The sequence below is a fragment of the Nelumbo nucifera genome, chromosome 1 (assembly GCF_055504915.1).
Source record: "Nelumbo nucifera cultivar China Antique chromosome 1, China Antique-T2T, whole genome shotgun sequence".
In the NCBI taxonomy this organism is placed as follows: Eukaryota; Viridiplantae; Streptophyta; class Magnoliopsida; order Proteales; family Nelumbonaceae; genus Nelumbo; species Nelumbo nucifera.
The window spans coordinates 20,365,368-20,383,108 of record NC_142649.1 but is presented as its reverse complement, the minus strand read 5'-3'; the positions used below and the strand labels follow the sequence as shown (position 1 = coordinate 20,383,108).

General features: G+C 37.8%; 1 protein-coding gene across 2 annotated transcripts; it reads right to left on the bottom strand.

Annotated features, from left to right (window-relative positions):
- Positions 1-1,577: 1,577 nt before the first annotated feature.
- On the bottom strand, positions 1,578-17,077 carry ARC5 (P-loop containing nucleoside triphosphate hydrolases superfamily protein). Of its 2 annotated transcripts, XM_010270785.3 has the most exons (17): positions 16,576-17,067; positions 15,476-15,640; positions 15,218-15,340; positions 14,839-15,060; positions 14,271-14,404; positions 14,092-14,184; positions 13,843-13,906; positions 13,563-13,611; positions 13,299-13,381; positions 12,563-12,720; positions 12,400-12,460; positions 5,108-5,170; positions 4,871-4,971; positions 2,867-2,924; positions 2,415-2,765; positions 1,885-2,049; positions 1,578-1,800 (listed from the first exon to the last, which is right to left on the bottom strand). In XM_010270785.3, the coding sequence occupies exons 1-17, from the start codon at positions 16,906-16,908 to the stop codon at positions 1,738-1,740; spliced, it is 2,286 nt and encodes a 761-aa protein (XP_010269087.1). In that variant the 5' UTR covers positions 16,909-17,067; the 3' UTR covers positions 1,578-1,737. The 2 variants fall into 2 exon arrangements, with proteins under 2 accessions (XP_010269087.1, XP_010269088.1); XM_010270786.3 differs by lacking the exons at positions 12,400-12,460; positions 12,563-12,720 and having other exon boundaries at positions 16,576-17,077.
- Positions 17,078-17,741: the final 664 nt, after the last annotated feature.

Sequence of the window (17,741 nt, the reverse complement as noted above, 5' to 3'; positions counted from 1 at the left end):
AACAATAAAAATGTTATTGTAAAATGTAATTAAGATATCAATTAATAATTTAAAAAAATATAATCTTTATTTAAAATATATCAAATATATTAAAATTTCTAAGATACACATCATATGAAAATCCTTAATTTTTAATTACTAAAATAATTATTTCATTATTAGTATTTTATTTTTATAAATTTTATGAAACAAAAATCATTTTTTTGATATAAAAAGTAGATTAGTGGATTTGACAAATTTAATTTACATTATACTCTCGAGTATTTTGTAAATAATATTTTTATTTAATTCAAATTAAAACATTAATTAATAATTTATAAAATTTTAAGATACATATCATGTTCAAATTTATAAATATTAAGTAATAAAATAATTATTCTATTATTAGTATTTTTATTCATATAAATTTTTTGAGATTAAAAACAACTTTTTGATATAAATGAGGATTTGAGAATTATTTATTCTATAAGTTTACTAAATATTAGTTTTGAATATTATTTTTTATTTAATCGGAATTATTGAATACAAATGTGGACTTTAGAATTGATAAAATATTATTTTGTTTCATTTATTATCAAAAAGTGAAAGGTGGCCTAATGGATCAAGGGCGCATTTTTAAAGCTTTTGCGCTATGTGGCGTGAATTTGAATCACAGTGTTCAAGTTTTTTTTACATGTAAACACGCGAGTACACATTCATCCGTACGGATGCTCACACAACTCAGGCAATATGAGCTTAATTGTAGCCTTTCCTGTATCGATACGATAAGCCCCCGTATCGGGCGTAACATATCATATCGGTGGCTTCACAATATGCCCATTTAAAGGTGTTTTTAGGAACCACTCCCTTTTTAATAAAAAATATGGTTAAAAATGTGTCCAAAAACCAAAATTTGAAAACAAAAAAAATATAAAAGCACGTTAATTTAAGTACCGATACACATGGGCGTATCGATATTTTGAGCCTTGTTCACCCCTTTCTATCTTCTTCAACTTGCAACAGATCTTTGGTTAAACAAAACTCACTGGTCTCTGGTTTATTGGTTTAACCAGCAATTTAATCATTCAACCCCACAAAAATCATTCAGAAAATTGAAACCCTAGAAGCTCATTCTCTCGTTGACTCATGGTCAGTAATTAATATTGTAATTCAGAGTTCAACTATAGTACATTCACTAATATTTGATTGTACACTAAATCTAAGTCTCAACTAATTATTTTAAAGCCTATTTACTTTCCATTTGATTTATTTTTCAAAAAGTGCACTTTCATGTTTAACAAGGTGTACAGTGTACTTTTACCATCATGTGACCGACCAATCATGTCTTTTGCTGCATGGTGCAGTGGATGCATCATGGATTTTGCCTATAATCTAATGTATTGTAAATTTGAAAGGATATACTCTCACTCTATATAACACCGGGCAGGGGGGAGGAGATTTGATTGGCTCTGCATTTCGTTATTTCTACAAAACATTGGCTAGCCAAATAAGGTCGACCTGAGCCAATTCGTTCGTGATTTTTTTCCCTGATTGTGAGCATTGAGGAATAGCAGCATACAAGTGTAGTAGTGTCCATGTAAGGGAGAGGGTTGAACACAATCTTCGCATTAGTCTGCTCTAATTTCTGTTTAAACAGATTTTGTTTCAACTGTTTGGTGCATATGAAAATGAAAAGGGTCGGTACTGACTGGCTTTTATCAGTAGCATCACAAACAGTGCCAATACTAGTTTTCTATTTTACCTAATCCGAGAGTTAAGCTGCTCGTGTATCCGTCTGAATTTCTCCTTAAGCCTTTGTATCTGCAATTTCGAGTATATTAGACCAGTCAGCAAGAACTGACTCGAAAGAAAATCCAAGTGGTGAAAGGACAAAATATAATGTACCCGTTTCAGCTCTACTTCGAAGTCATGCTTCCGTTGTCCCAATGAGCGGCGCAAGTGGGTGATGTCAAAGACATTATCCAAGTCATCCTCAAATGCAGATTCCAGGTCTTCCCGGAAAAGTGCTGGTAACTTGTCAACCACTGGCATTAGAAGAAAACAGTTGAACTGCAACAGAATAAAATGAAAGGATATAGATAAGAACCAAGACACAGTACAACTAATATACTAGAAGCAGAAAACAAAAAGATTTGGAATAAAAAGCACAGAAACAGTGGGAAGTTGTAGATATAGAGAAGTGTGATTGTCCAAGCCAACCGTCATATAACAGAAAAGTAGTGTTCTTGTGGTCAAAATCTCAACCATTTAATTGGTTATCTCCCTTGGAATATCCAATAAGGGTAGGGTTTAAAGTGCCTATCAAAAAAAGAGGGTATGATTTACAGGATCCAATGGGGTCTTTGTAGAGCAACTTCAAAAGTATAAGAATTACATGTGAACCTAATGAGAACAATAGCATAATAGATTCAGACCTTTAATTCTGCAGAGGCCAAGAAATATTCTCTAATGCCATGGAATATCTGTTGTACCAATGCATAAACAATCCTTTCAGATGAGGGAGCAAGCCTTCGATTCCATAGTGTGCTATCTAAAAGATCAGCCAGCCTTGTTTCTGTTGACTGAACACAAGGATTTGATTCAACTCCTGAAGCCAAATGGCTAAGTTTCACATCTGCTCTCCCCTTTATGTCATGCTTGTGGTCATTTGCAACTGGGCCCAAGGATGATTCTTGAGATGCAGCAGCAGTAGGAGAATTCCCACACAAAGATGACTGCTCTGAGCCAGCAAATGAGTCTAAGAATTGGCGTAAGCCAGCCCGATTCTGCAGATTTAATCATATACAAGAAACAAGTAAAAACCCAACAGAATGCACAACCATGACCTTGTTTGCAATCCACAAACTAAGAAATCAACTGTGTTTACCTTATTGTGGAGAGACCAGGTGACATAACGCGTTGTGCTCACTAGATCCTCCATGCATCTGCAGAAAGTTTTATGGTATAAATAGGGCAGAATAAGTCAAAATGGTTTTTTCCCTTTCTCCTTCATCAAGTGATGAAAGAAAAGGCAGAGGAAAAAAGAATGGACATGCATTAATAAAATGACAGTGGAACCACAGACTCTCATTATCCTTGGTAAAAGAAAGCTATCAATTTAAAATTACTTCCAAAATGCAAACAATTACATGTGTTATGTTCTAGAAATAGAATTTAAGGACCAAAACCACCAATAAAATGCTTATGATGAATGAAAGAAGTAAACAATGCTTCTACAAGCATAACTACATAAAACAAATTCATTTCATATGGTTATGGAATAGGATGGAATTTTAAGTGATCTAGGAAATAAAGTGTATTTGTGTCAAAGGTCTATACCTATGCTCGACTCAGCCTGAAATTGCTTATGCCACAGGTGTGGTCCGTCAACATATGCATCAACCTTGTGTTCCTCATCTAATGGCTGCTAGATAGATATTGTGCTATTTGAAAGGTATACTACAGCATGGTACTATCTATTCCAATAATGATCATCCTCAAGTAGGAACTTTTATAAATGTAGATTGGGCAAGTTTGTTTGACAATTGATGGTTTAATTTTGGTTACTGTACAGCTGTTGGTAGTAACCTAGTTTCATGGGGAGCCAAGTTGAGCATTGAAACTTATTAATAGAGCAATGACACGTTAGGTTTTTGAACTGCTGTAGCTAAAGACTCTTTTGGAAGAAGTATGCATTTCATTTGATGGTATGATGAAACCCTACTATAATAACTAGGCATCAGTAAATATTGCACTTAACCCTGTGCAACATGACATGTTGAAGTTGATTATCATTTTATCTAATAAATTGAAGGATGGATACTTTGTTTGGTTTTGTTTAGTCTAAAAACCAACTAGCTGGTGGATTTATAAAGGTGTTGTCAAGTTTCGGTTAATAATTTAAGCAAGATGGACAAGATTTAAAATCTAGGGGAGGGGGGTATCATGTTACTCCTTAGCATAGTTGTCAAGGCAACACCTAGGCAACAAGGCGCCCTTGGAGTCTCACCTCGCCTAATTGCTAAGCAGCTATACTGTTATAAAACACTTTTATGTTCTTAATTTTTTGAGATTATAATTATAAAATAGACATTGTTAAACAAAAATATTCATTTTGTGTGTTCATATACTAATTTCTTTTTATTATTTTCTTATTTGTTAGGGTTTAATCAACACAGATATTGCTAAATGCTGTATTGAACTCTCAAAGACTTCAAAACCTGAACCAACAAGGAAGAACTTAAAATTTTGTCTAATCAACACAATTTCCTACAACAAAAATAGGGGTTCTGCCCCTGTATTTTTTTTTTTTTGAAATTTCTTTTCTTTCTTCTTTTTCTTCTCATGAATATGTTGATTTTCTATAATTTAACATGAAGTTTATACTTTTCTTATGAAAGTTATGGATAATTATCAAGGAAATATGATTATGGAACCTAGGGAACTACCTTAGGGTATATGTTTTTTACTTACAAAAATCCATTGCCTAGGTGACTAGGCAACAAGGCAGTGGCACCCTCCTATAGCCTAGCCTCGCCTTGGCACCTTGAAAACCATGCCTTAGAGGTACTTTTGTCTTTTCTATATTGTTATATATGTAATAGTAACTCAGAGCCTGATGGTCTTTATTTCCATGAACAATCATTGATCTGAATATATGGCATTGTTTCACAAATATGCTCTTTGTTTATGATAGTACCACAAGAACACAAACAATGGAAGTCTGCTTCAAATAGGTTTGAACTTTGAACCAGTGTTCCCATAGAAGGGATGCTGCAATCATATCTTCGGAGATAGAGTCATGGCCACATGGTAACTTAAAGCATTATGATCATAATTAGGAAAATCAACTAAAATTGTAAGATAAAAGAAATTTAGGCATGTTATTAACTTTTCCCGGCATGCTCGTTCAGTAGACTCTGCAAAATTATTGAAGGCAGTCTCAACACGCCTCAGAAACACCTCATGGCCACTTAGATATTCACCATCTTTCTGTTGAAAAAGTAGTCACAATAAGGTGCAAAAGTTATTCTAGGAATCAGAGAGCAAGTCACCTAAAATTCAAGGGATGTTGGTGCAAAAAGAAATAACACATAAACCACCAATCACCAGGAGACAAAACCCATACCTGAAGAAGATAGACAGAAATAGGAAGCAACCTCTTTAAAATGTGTAAGAGTCTAAAACCCAGCTGTAGTAAGAAAAGATAAACATCAGTAACAGCATAAATATATGCCATCACCAAAGAAGTAATCTCTTTCTCCCTCTCCCTCTCATATAAAATCAGGGAAAGAGTACAGTGGGAGAATATACTAGAGATCAAAATAGAATCTAGATTGAAAAGAATTTAGATTTGTAATGAGGGCTGGTAAATCCATTGTAAACCAAACTGTTGACAGTTGTTTGTGTATTCAGGTTACCATAAGGGTACTGTTGTAATTTATCTTCTGTTTATATTGTTCGACTGGACTAGTATAAATAATAAATTCACTCATTCGCCCCCTAAGTTCTGGAGGGCTTTCAGTCACTCGACTCACCTCTCTTCTCTCTTCTCCTCTCCTCTCTTCACTTGCTCTTGCTCAACATGGTATCAGAGCAAGTCGTCCAGGCCTGAAGGGTGATGTCAAGCTAACTACTATTGCATCCAGTGCTGTCTCCAATCGAACTCCTAATCTGGTGAAATCAGTTCGACCCAGAAGTTACAAAGTCTTTTCGTCTTCCAGCCCAGAAGTTGCTCCTCTTGTCTACTCGACTGTAGAGAGACTATTGTTTGAGGTTTGTAGAGGGTGTTCTGTCTTCAGAGAAGCTATCATCTGAAACTAAAAGAGGTACTATCATCCTTGTCTGTTCGGCTGCCTATTGTTTGATGAACTGTTCGGCTGCCTATTGTTTGATGAACTGTTCGGCTACCCTACTGTTGTCTGTTCGACTGCCTATTGTTTGATGAACTGTTCGGCTGCCCTACTGTTAAGTGACTGTATTCTTTAACACAGTAACTGTATTCAAATTTTTTCTTTTGTTGGTATTGTGGACTGTTGATTGTCTGTTCAGCCGGTTGATTGTCTGCTCAATATTAATCTTATTGATCGACTGTTCGGCTACCCTGTTGATCTCCTTGACTGGTTAGCTATCAGGCCTATTAATTAGGTCATTCAGACTTGTTCTTGTACTGCAACAGCAGTGTGCAGACTTGTTTCAGTGAAACCGTAGGTCAGAAGGACCTGTTTCAGTACTGGAACAGCAGTGTTCAGTTTGTTGTTTGTTCTCAGTGAAACTGTAGGTCAGAAGGACCTGTTTCAGTACTGCAACAGCAGTGTTCAGTTTGTTGTTTTGTTCCCAGTGAAACTGTAGGTCAGAAGGACCTGTTCTTGTACTGCAACAGCAGTGTTCTGTTTTTTGCTCTCAGTGAAACCGGTGGTCAGAAGGACCTATCTCTGAAATAGCCTTGTACGGCTGTACTCTTTTGGTTGCTGTTTCAATATTTTATTCTGATATCATGGGCAGTGAAGATTCAGCCACATCTGGAGTTTCTTCAATGCTGAATGGAATGGGTGGGGGTGACCTATCCTTTCCTATGGTTGTTGTCCCTCTTGATGGTTTAAATTACCTGGAGTGGTCAAGAGGGATCAAATTATACATCATTGCAAGGGGGAAGATAGGCTATATTAATGGGAGGATAAAAGAGCCATCCTCTGGGAGTGCTGAATATGATAGATGGAATCAGGAGAATAGTATTGTTATGTCCTGGCTCTTGGTTTCCATGCAACCTCAAATCAGGAAGAATTTCATGTGGGCTGAAACTGCAAATGAAATCTGGGAACAAGCAAAGTCTACATATTCAAAATTGCGACACTATGCCAAAATTTATCAACTGCAGGCAGCATCTTCTACTTGTAGACGGAGAGGTGTTTATCAGTTTATTACTCTGACTTAACATCTATTTGAATCCTATGTATGAATCTATCAGGGTTCAGATTCTCAGCTCTAAGGATCTCCCATCTGTTCAGAAAGTCTATGCTCTTGTACAGTCTGAAGAAAGCAGGAGAAATTTGATGAACAACCCTGGTGGGGATGCTGTTGTGTTGGTTGCAAAAGGGGGTGTCTCTACTGGTGTGGGATCTTCTTCCCGGAAAGGAGATCTCCAAAAAAAAAAAGAAGATAAGGAAAAATTGTGGTGCACTCATTGCCAGAAACCCCGACACACCAAAGATACCTGTTGGGAGCTTCATGGGAAACCAAAATGGGCCCATGATCTGACTAAGAAGCAAGGTTCAGAGGTGAATAAGAAGTACGGACAGCAAAATACAAAGAAACATCACATGGCCAACATGGCTACTCGGGAGAATCAGCCCCCCATTTCTACTGTGACTCAGACACATTTCACTAGACCTGACCCGAGGGAGGACATTATGAATTCCTTCCGTGACCATTTAGAGTTCTATGGTAGAGCAATTCGTTAGATGGATGCTCCTCCCTCAACCTCATTTGCATCCACGTCAGGTAACCCTTCCACTGCTTTCCATGTTGCTTCTCACACCCCTGACTCTCCATGGATCATTGATTCTGGAGCATCAAAACATATGACTGGTACGTCTTCTTACTTTCAAACCTATCACCCTCTTTCTGGAAGAGACAAGGTGAGACTAGCCGATGGATCATACTCTTCCATAGCTAATCAAGGAACTCTCTCTCTTCCTCTTGGTCTTTACCCTTTCTGATGTCCTTCATGTTCCAAATTTTCCCATTAATTTGTTCTCTATTAGTAGTGTTACTAATTCCTTGAATTGCTCAGTGACTTTTTTCCCTTCTCAATGTGTGATTCAGGATTTGGCCTCGGGAGGACGATTGGTAGGGGTCGTATGGCTGATGGACTTTACATACTGGAGAATAAGGCTGGTCTTCATGTTACAGAGTCTATGAGTCAGTCCTGTAAGAAAAAAGTCTATTTATGGCATTGTCGTCTTCGTCATTTGTCTTTTGAGTCTTTGAAAGTTGTATTCCCAGAACTATTTAAGTCAATGTCTGTTTCTGATTTTTCTTGTCAAACGTGTCAGTTGAGTAAGCATTGTAGAACTCATTTTCTTCAAAGAAATAGTAAATCTGAATCTCTGTTTCACATTGTTCATTCTGATGTGTGGGGCCCTGTTACTTTACCATCTGAGAGTGGCTAAAAGTATTTCATTACCCTCATTGATGATTATTCCAGATATACTTGGGTATACCCGATGCGAACCAGGGAAGAAGTACCAAAAATCATTCAAGATTTCCAGCGGATGGTCTTCAATCAATTTCAAACTGAAATCCAAAATTCTCAATCAGACAATGCAAAAGAATTTTTTCATAGTGACCTCATGGAATTTTTTGCTTCGCATGGTTCCCTTCACCGTAACTCTTGTGCCCGCACACCACAACAAAATGGTGTGGCTGAACGGAAGAACCGACATCTCCTTGAAGTGGCTCGGGGTTTACTACTTCATATGAATGTTCCCAAACGGTTTTGGCTTGAAGCTGTTCTTTGTTCCACTTACCTCATAAACCATATGCCCTCTTGTCGGTTAGAGTACAAAGCCCCACATCAACTTCTCTTTCCTAAGGCTCCTCTTCTTTCTATTCTTCCTCGTGTCTTTGGTTGCCGGTGTTTTGTCCAAAATCTGTCTCCCACCCGTGGGAAATTGGATTCTCGTACTATCCCTTGCATATTTCTTAGTTACACCTTCACTCGAAAGGGATACCATTGTTTTGATCATGTTTCTCGTAAATTCTATATCTCCATGGATGTTTCTTTCTTTGAAGACAAGCCTTTCTATCCTGTTTCTCCTCAGGGGGAGTGTAGGCATGAGGAGAAACTGGTTCAACTTCCCTCTCTCCCTGACCTTCGTGTTTTTTCTTGGCGTCGCAAAAGCCAACCAAATTCACGAGCTGTAGAGAATCCGGAAGCTGTACCTCCAGTGCCACCAGACTCCTCGGGGGAGGATCACACTCACTCAGGTATTTTGGCTCCCAATGATGTTCTTGAATCTATTGAAAATGATTCCTCTACTACTAATGATCTTAATCGTCCTATTGCTCACAGGAAGGGTGTTAGATTGTGCACCACTAAACATCCCATTTCCAACTGTCTCCTATGAGAACATTTCACCCTCATTCCGTGCTTTCTTTACCTCTATTGACAGTGTTCCTATCCCTAAGAATGTGGCAGAAGCTCTTTCAGTTCCTGAATGGACAAATGCCATGAGGGAAGAAATTAATGCCCTTCACAAAAATGGCACATGGGAACTTGTTGATCTTCCTAAGGGAAAGGTTCCAGTTGGATGTAAATGGGTGTTCACAGTCAAGCATAAGGCTGATGGAACAATGGAAAGGTATAAAGTTCGCTTAGTGGCAAAGGGATTTACTCAAGTGTATGGAGTTGATTATGCAGAAACTTTTGCCCCCGTTGCCAAGATGAATTCCATTAGAGTCATTTTCTCTCTTGCGGCTAATTTGGATTGGGTTTTACACCAGCTTGACATCAAGAATGCATTCTTGAATGGTGACCTTGAAGAGGAAGTGTACATGATTCAACCTCCTGGTTTTCTAGCTCAAGACAATGAACAGAAAGTGTGCAAGTTGAAGAAGTCCTTATACGGGCTGAAACAATCACCACGAGCTTGGTTCAACAAATTCCATGTGGCAGTTCAGCATAAAGGATATAGGCAATGTCAATCAGATCACACACTGTTTGTGAAAAAAGGAGAAGGTAAAATTGCTGCTCTAATTGTATATGTGGATGACATAATTGTTACTGGTGACTGGGAGGATGAAATTCAGAAATTGAAACTTTTTCTTGCCACTCAGTTTGAAGTGAAGGATCTAGGACCTGCCAGATACTTACTTGGAATTGAAGTCGCCCGATCAAAGAAGGGTATCTTCATTTCACAAAGGAAATATGTCCTAGATTTACTTCAGGACACTGGGAAGATGGGGTTGAAGCCAGTTGACTATCCCATTGACCCCAACCATAAATTAGGTGACAGCTGTGGTGAATCTCTCAAGGATGTAAAACAGTTTCAGAGGCTTGTAGGGAGATTGTTATACCTTTCTATAACACGCCCAGACATTGCATATGCTGTTGGTATCCTCAGTCAGTTCATGCATGCTCCTAGGTCTTCTCATCTTGAAGCAGCAGAGAGAATCCTCCGATATCTAAAGAAGTATCCAGGTACTGGTTTGTTATTTCAAAAGCACGGACATTTGAAAGTTGAAGTTTATACAGATGCAGATTGGGCTGGATCCCAAAGTGACAGAAAGTCTACCAGTGGCTACTGCACCTTTATAGGAGGGAACCTTGTTACATGGAGGAGTAAAAAGCAAAATGTGGTGGCTAGATCCAGTGCTAAAGTTGAATATCGTGCTATGGCCCACGGGATTGCTGAAGGCATGTGGATAAAGAATTTGTTGGGGGGGTTGGGTTTCCTAGTGGCCAAACCTATAACTCTTTTTTGTGATAACAAAACAGCTATAAGCATTGCTGCCAATCCGGTGCTACATAATAGAACAAAGCGCATCGAAGTTGACAAGCATTTTATCAGAGAGAAAGTTATCACAGGCAAAGTGTGTACCCCCTATGTCACTTCTGAGAACCAGCTTGTAGACATCTTTACAAAGGGTTTAAACCTTTCCAGACATCATGATCTTTGTGACAAGTTGGGCATGATTGATATCTATGCTCCAACTTGAGGGGGAGTGTTGACAGTTGTTTGTGTATTCAGGTTTAGTACCATAAGGGTACTGTTGTAATTTCTCTTCTGTTTATATCGTTCGACTGGACTAGTATAAATAATAAATTCATTCATTCGCCCCCTAAGTTCTGGAGGGCTTTCAATCACTCGACTCACCTCTCTTCTCTCTTCTCCTCTCCTCTCTTCACTTGCTCTTGCTCAACACAAACTATATAGTTTATTATGCTGGATGGGTAGGATAGCAGAGGCTAACCTATTAAGGGCTTCTATGATTGTAATACTCTCTTTTCATCAATGGAATCTTCTTTCAGTTGCTGATTGAAAAAAGAGAGAACTTAGATTGACTCTTATAGTTCAATTGCAAAGCATCATCTTACTGACATAAAGGTTTTACTAAGTAAAGATGCACACTCAAATATACAAGGCTAGAAGGCTAGGCAATTCTTGTCAAGCGAATAATAGTACCAAAGGCTAATAATTAGAATGCAAAAAGATTGTTTTAAAATCTTTAACTGGGTTTACACAACAAGATTAGTCACTACGAGTAAATCAGTAGTGAATGGAAAATCTAGTTGTTTGCTTCTTTCTGAAGGCCCAGCAGATTGCAAATGGTGTGAAGTTCAGAAGTTGGCCTTGTCTGCTAAAGTCTCTCATGACCAAGGGCAAGCATCTATCAGTGAGGACATATTTGTTTTGATTACCACTTCCTAAGCTTTACAAAGTCTGACCACACTGAGATGTAGTAGTTATGGTGAATCCAAACTTGACAGATTCCTCGAGATTAACTTTTAAAGCACATAGTTTTGAATATCCCTTCCTATAGAGGAAGCACTCAGGACCCCTATCCATTTTCAAGGAAAAAATAACATCTTAGCCACCTAGGCATGATAGGTAGCATGACCTTTTATTTTATTTTATTTTGTTAACTTGAACCCCAAACCATACTCCGGGTGTAGGGGGATAGGTAGCATGACTTGGAGGAGAAAATCCCCCGAGGATCCAATTGACTGTATCACATATCCTCCTATCCTCTATAGTGTATCTTGTTTTGGAAACTTTCCTAGGTTATCAAGGAAATACAGGAGATGTACTCTTCAACTCTTTGTTGAATAGTTCATTTGCCCCTATTTTTGCAGTCAGCAAATAATTGGGGTGACTCAATAGATGAAGGTGGAGATTGGGAGTGGAACTTAACTGTAAGGCTATTTATTCTGAGTTAAACACTAGATAGAGATTCATTCTCTACATATTGTCTTTGTTCAGTGGTTTCAGAACCTTAGCTCCCAATGAGGACTTGAAAATAAGCCACTGCTGCCCACCATAGTTATATGGCAGTGAATGAAAGAGATGAACTCAAAATACAATGAGTGTATCAAGAGGTGGAACTGAAAAACAGGTCCATTATACAAGAACTTAGATCTGAATGAGGGTCTTGCAAAGAAATTACTGGTTCTGTAGGGGTATTGATCACATCACATAGCAGTCAATACCTAATAGAGGGATAAATAACCAACTGATGGTGGCTCAGTTTGTGGGATCTCCGGCCGGTTGTAGTGGACACTCGGGTTCAAATCCCACTGCCACCAAGGTTGGGGGGTTATGGCTACCCCTGTTATGTAGCCCCATGAACCCACAACAACAACAATAAAGGGATGGCTCAAAACACAAGTGAATCAAGAGGTAAGGATGAACCTCTAACCTGATGAAGAAAAGGTTCAAATGTATCACGAGCTTTGGCAACAGCAATAACACAAGCAGTCCTGTTGAATAAATTCGAAAAGAAAACAAAGAAGCTATTGTAACTAAGAAATAATTAATGCTATCATGTATGGAAGGAGATGAAGCTAGAAAACCATGAATACCTAGAATAGTTTGTTCCATCGTGAATATCTTCTACTCCACATGCATTTACAATCTCTTCCCGAGTAATTGGGGGGCACTTGATTCCCCCAACAACAAATCGGAATTCTGCCATTGCACGGTGATATTGTGCACCGCCATAGAGACGCATCCCAGCATTCTAAACACAAGAGTATCATGGCCACCATATGCAAGATAAGCTCGCAAATACATGGAGATCAAATTTTGACAAGGAATGGTTAGGAGAAAAAAGGAAAAAGAATGGATGTTTTTATCCATTATATAGCCATTTTACTTCTTTCAATTCCATGGCATATCTCAAAAAGAAGTTCTGAAGGAACTGAAGAAGCAAATAGGAACATATGTACAAAGCCCAAAATCTGATATAGGAAAACTATCTCTAGAATTTCACAAATATCATGGAAATGATCTTGTACTTCTCTGCTTAGTTTATTATTGCTAGTAATTTGAGATCACATTACCTAATGCAGCAACTTTAGTATCTTAAATCAATATGCCTTATATTACAAGAAATATTTTCCATTTTCATTAATTATTTGGGGCCTGCTGTCACATATATTAGTAGCTTAAGGAATCAAATTACTTAAGGATTGATCCCTTCCACTGTAAATAGTAGTCCTGTTCTTTGGTTACAGAAGGAAATTTCTATAATGTTGTTGACAGCACCAGACATGTGGAAGAGACAAGCAACTGTATTCCATCCCCTTCATAACTTACAGGTATTAGTTTCTGTGGGAACTGGAGACCATCAGTACCAACAAATGCTCCTCCATTAACTCTCTCATCTTGCAGAGTTTCCCCTGCATCCAGAATCTCAAAAAATTACTCAAACTACTTAATATTTTACCATATAATTTGAAAAAAAAAAAACAGATGAGGAATAAAGGAAACCAATTGCACTTCATTTATTGTACTAGAATTAATCAACATCTACCATTTGTTTACAACTGTCAGTACTAATAACATGAGGATGATCTTTACCAAATTTATCAGGAGGCGCAACCACTGTTCCTTTCAATAGCAATGACAACTGAGGAGATGAACAACAACATGCTTAGCATAAAATCAACAGAAGAATAATGTCCAAACTAATTCAAAAGACTTATTTCCATTTGAAATTTTCTATTCTCCTTAGTAATATATATATATATATATAGTAACAATAAAGCGCCAACTTAAAAGGAAAATGAAGTATCAGATTGACTTGAAAATGAGCAACTTGTTTTTTCCTCTAAATGAAATTTCTCTAAACAACAGAAACCTTGGTCAGAAACATATCATGGAATGCTCTTCCTTTCTCCTTCAATTTTGTTTCATCCAAATTGCTGCATAAAAAAGAACAGATGGAATATGATCAAATAACAACATATCTTTTTCTCATAAATATTCTAGGTATGCAAAGCAAAACCAGAATCTCAGAAAAAGGAGATAGATAGAGGGATTATGAGATTTATCTCCAGCTTGAGATTCACTCTAGTATATAACAGAATGCCAATTCCAACCAACTAACCTGAGCTCCTGATTTATTTCATTTAGCTTTCTTGTTGTGCTTCGATATTCCTTTTCAAGCAGTGGAATGATAAGAGGGACACTATCCATATACCTTACAACATTGTTTCACATTGAAGTTTGTTTAGAGAATATATTATTGAAATGGACTAATAAAATGGAATATGAAAATCCCTATACCTTTTCAGAAGCATCTCTTCCAAAAATAATCTAAGCTTGCTTACACCTATTCTGCTTCTTTCTTCCTTTGTCAGGGACCGTCCTAACTTCTCTTCCAGATAAGCAATATCCTCCATCTCTCTCAAGGAAATAGCCTGTGAGTTATAGAAAAAAATAAATCAATGGGAATACTCCACCACAGACACACACAATTTCCTATATTCTTTAAACTCTTCTAGCAAATGAGTTATAATTGGCAGAGGGGTTCTCGCAGTCGCAGGTCATTCAGGAAGAGTGATCCTGCCTGATCATCATCCTTACACTAACCCAATGTCATTCCAAAAACTTTTAAGGGCAGTATATAGGCTTCTATCCCCACTTAACTCTTTCTGTCAGCATATGGTAATGAATTTAGTCAGGAAGCATTACAAGCAAGTAATCATAATTAGTACTTTTTTTGGGGGTTCTGCTTCCCCTCCTGCTTTAACTTCCTGTGCATTCTAGTAAAACCAGCCAACAGAAATATAATCCAAAATAAATAAAAATAAATAAACAAATCAGAAAGAAATAAGAATAAAAGAAGCTTAACCTGTTTAAACTCATCATTTGATCCGTAAACAGATTCATGTCCAGATCCAACTCTTCCAGAAGGCACAGATGTAAAAAAAGGAGAATCACCTAATATGCAGCCATCAAGAGTAGAAGCAGGTGGCCTAAGAAAAACTTCCACATCTGAGGAGCATGCAAACTGTGGTATTTTTGTATCAAGCTTTGTTGATACAATTACAGTCCTTGAGAGCTCAGGATCAATCTGCATGGTATTAGTGAAAAGAAACTCAAGATTTTCCAATAACAAATACTTAGCATCAATTTACTTCACTCCCTGAAACACAGGGCTACCCTTTTGACAAAATTAATGCTGAGAAAAGAGCAAATAAAATGAGAAGCAATGCAAATTAGGCATTTACTTGCATCACCACCCTCCGGGTTGTAGCATTACTCCAATCACTGCAATCCTCAAGGCATAATATGATTAATTCTTTATGCTGCATTTTAGCTCGGATAAGAGACTCTGCAGCACGGGCATGTACCTGCAAAGCCAACAAGGATGCAAAGCACACGTTCAGACACAGTTTCCATCACTATCATTATAAATGTTGTTATACACTTATACTTGGGAAAGAATGAAGGATTTAGAGCATATAAATTTGGAGGCAACACTTCACCTGTAAAGCCCGGTTTTTCCGTCCTGGAGCAGGGGCAATTAGGCCTGGTGTGTCAATTATGGTAAGGTTAGGACAGTATTTATACTCTATTCTAATAATTATTTCCTTAGCAGAAAACTGGCAAGGCTCCTTCTCCAACCTCAGGTTTTCAGCTTCAATATAAGCCTACACAATTGAAATTTTAGAACTACATTGTTTTAAATTATCAACCTCAGACAATAGAAGAATGGAAAATCAAAACAATAGAACTAAAATTCCACAACACTGTTTCAGTTTCTCTGATGTCATTATATGCAGTTCACATATTCACCATTAACATTAACAAATTTGAAATTACAAGATTCTTACTGTTTCAGCCTTTGGATCATATTTTGATGGGAATGAAAGAAATAAGAGAAAAGAAAGGAAAACAAAAATCCTCTCTAGCATGCAGCAAATCAACAGTCCATTCAAGCTACACAGCCAGTTTGTGTTTTAGAATTTCAATTTGCAAATCACCAACTTCGGTTGCAGTTGTTAAGGAGCAAAATCCCATATCAGAAGTCGACCCCCTTATGGCATCCATGACCTAATAAGGATCACTCCAAATGTAAAACTTATGATCTTCAGCCAATTACCATACATTATCTAAACGAAACTAAAAGGCCTAAATAGGTAATATCAATACATCACTTTTGGAAAGAAGATAATGTTAATAATTATTAGTAATATTTAACCCTTTTTAACAAAAGCCGTATACTCTTGATACCAAAATAATGAACAGAAGAAAAGAGTGAATAAAAAGCAATACCATAAGATCTCTTTCCTGGGCTATTAAATCTAGCTGAAAGCATGGTAAATAGGATTACGTTGTTTCTATTTTGCAGAGAGTTCTAATTACACCGTAACAAGCTACATTACCAAATATCTACAACTCTACATCTCAGTTAGAAAAAAAGGCCAACTTGGGTATGCATTCAAACAACATAAAATTCAAAAGCAGAATCACAATCAATGACAAGGATAATACAATTCAATCTCGCCAAGCTAAAATGCATTTAATCAAGCCACATTTACCGAACTAACAAGATAAACTTGGTTTGTAATTCATCTATCCTTACTTGAATTTCTTGAAGAGATTTCTCTTCGGCGACCATGGGACCAGTTTCACCGACGAGACGACAGCGGGGGAGTTCGCAGTCGGGATCATATTTCATGTGGAGAGTAATGGGTCGCCTGGTCTTGGTCCCGCCTCCGACATGGTTGAACTGGAAACCCATGAGGGCTTCGACCAATGCGCTCTTCCCGTCGGTCTGGTGGCCCACCACCAACACCGCCGGAGCGTCGAAAGGCGTCTCGAATTCCTGGGCGAGTCCATGGAGCTCGTTGTAGGCCTCGTACAGTCTCGACTGATCATCCAATTGAGCTCCTACACGCCCCTCCTCGCTCCCCATTTCTCTTTCTCTGCGACTGAGAGAGAGAGTGAATGGCAGAGGCCGCGCTTCTGTGAGACTTTAGGAGGTTTTTTCGGATGGCAATCGAATGGAAACGAACCGCGGGAGTGGCGAAAAGAAAGAAAAGTTTTGACACGTAGCGTGCATCCACAGTTCAGGGTGCCACAAAGGAGATTCTCCGCCGGGTACTGACAGATGAAATGGGGAAGGACTGAAGGAGTACTGAAATTCAAAAATACCCCCGTTGTTTTGTTATGATTATCGTTTATAGAAGGGCATCAAGTGTCTTTTTGTCATTGTAAGCTCCGTCAGAGGATGGCAATTGGCAAGGGTTAGATATCCCAAATCCAATACGAGCCAATCAGCGTTTGCTCTTTGACTCGCCAGTTGGTCTGTAGACGGGTCGGGTATCGCCCCTTCATAGTGGGTCCGTTTGGTTCACAGTTTAATTCAGAATCGGAATGGAAATTCCTTAGAATCAGAATCAGAATGGTCTATTCCTATAATCTGTTTGGTTCATACTGCAATCAGAATGGGATTTGAAGTAAGCTAGATGGGATTTCATTCCCATGGGAGTGATCGATGATAGAGTGGCCATAGGCTCTCATATGATCTTTAACATGTTGGAGTATCCAATGGCCATATTACAAGTCACATATTGATGGAAGATTGTCTCATGGTTATCTTTTTGCAACACTTTCACACAATAACCTTTTTTTTTGTTTTCTTAAATTATTATTTATTTTCTATAAAAAAATTATTTGGTTGATTATTTTCATGAAAAATGATTTTTTTATGAATAGAGATGCTACAATATTGGCCTTTATTTGAGC

Excerpts from the sequence above, each read along its gene's own strand:
- ARC5 (XM_010270785.3), bottom strand. The coding sequence starts at position 16,908 with ATGGGGAGCGAGGAGGGGCGTGTAGGAGCTCAATTGGATGATCAGTCG. Across the intron at positions 15,341-15,475 it reads GGAAAAACCGGGCTTTACAG|GTACATGCCCGTGCTGCAGA; the intron begins GTGAAGTGTTGC and ends TTGGCTTTGCAG. Across the intron at positions 13,907-14,091 it reads GAAATAAATCAGGAGCTCAG|CAATTTGGATGAAACAAAAT; the intron begins GTTAGTTGGTTG and ends TTTTTTATGCAG.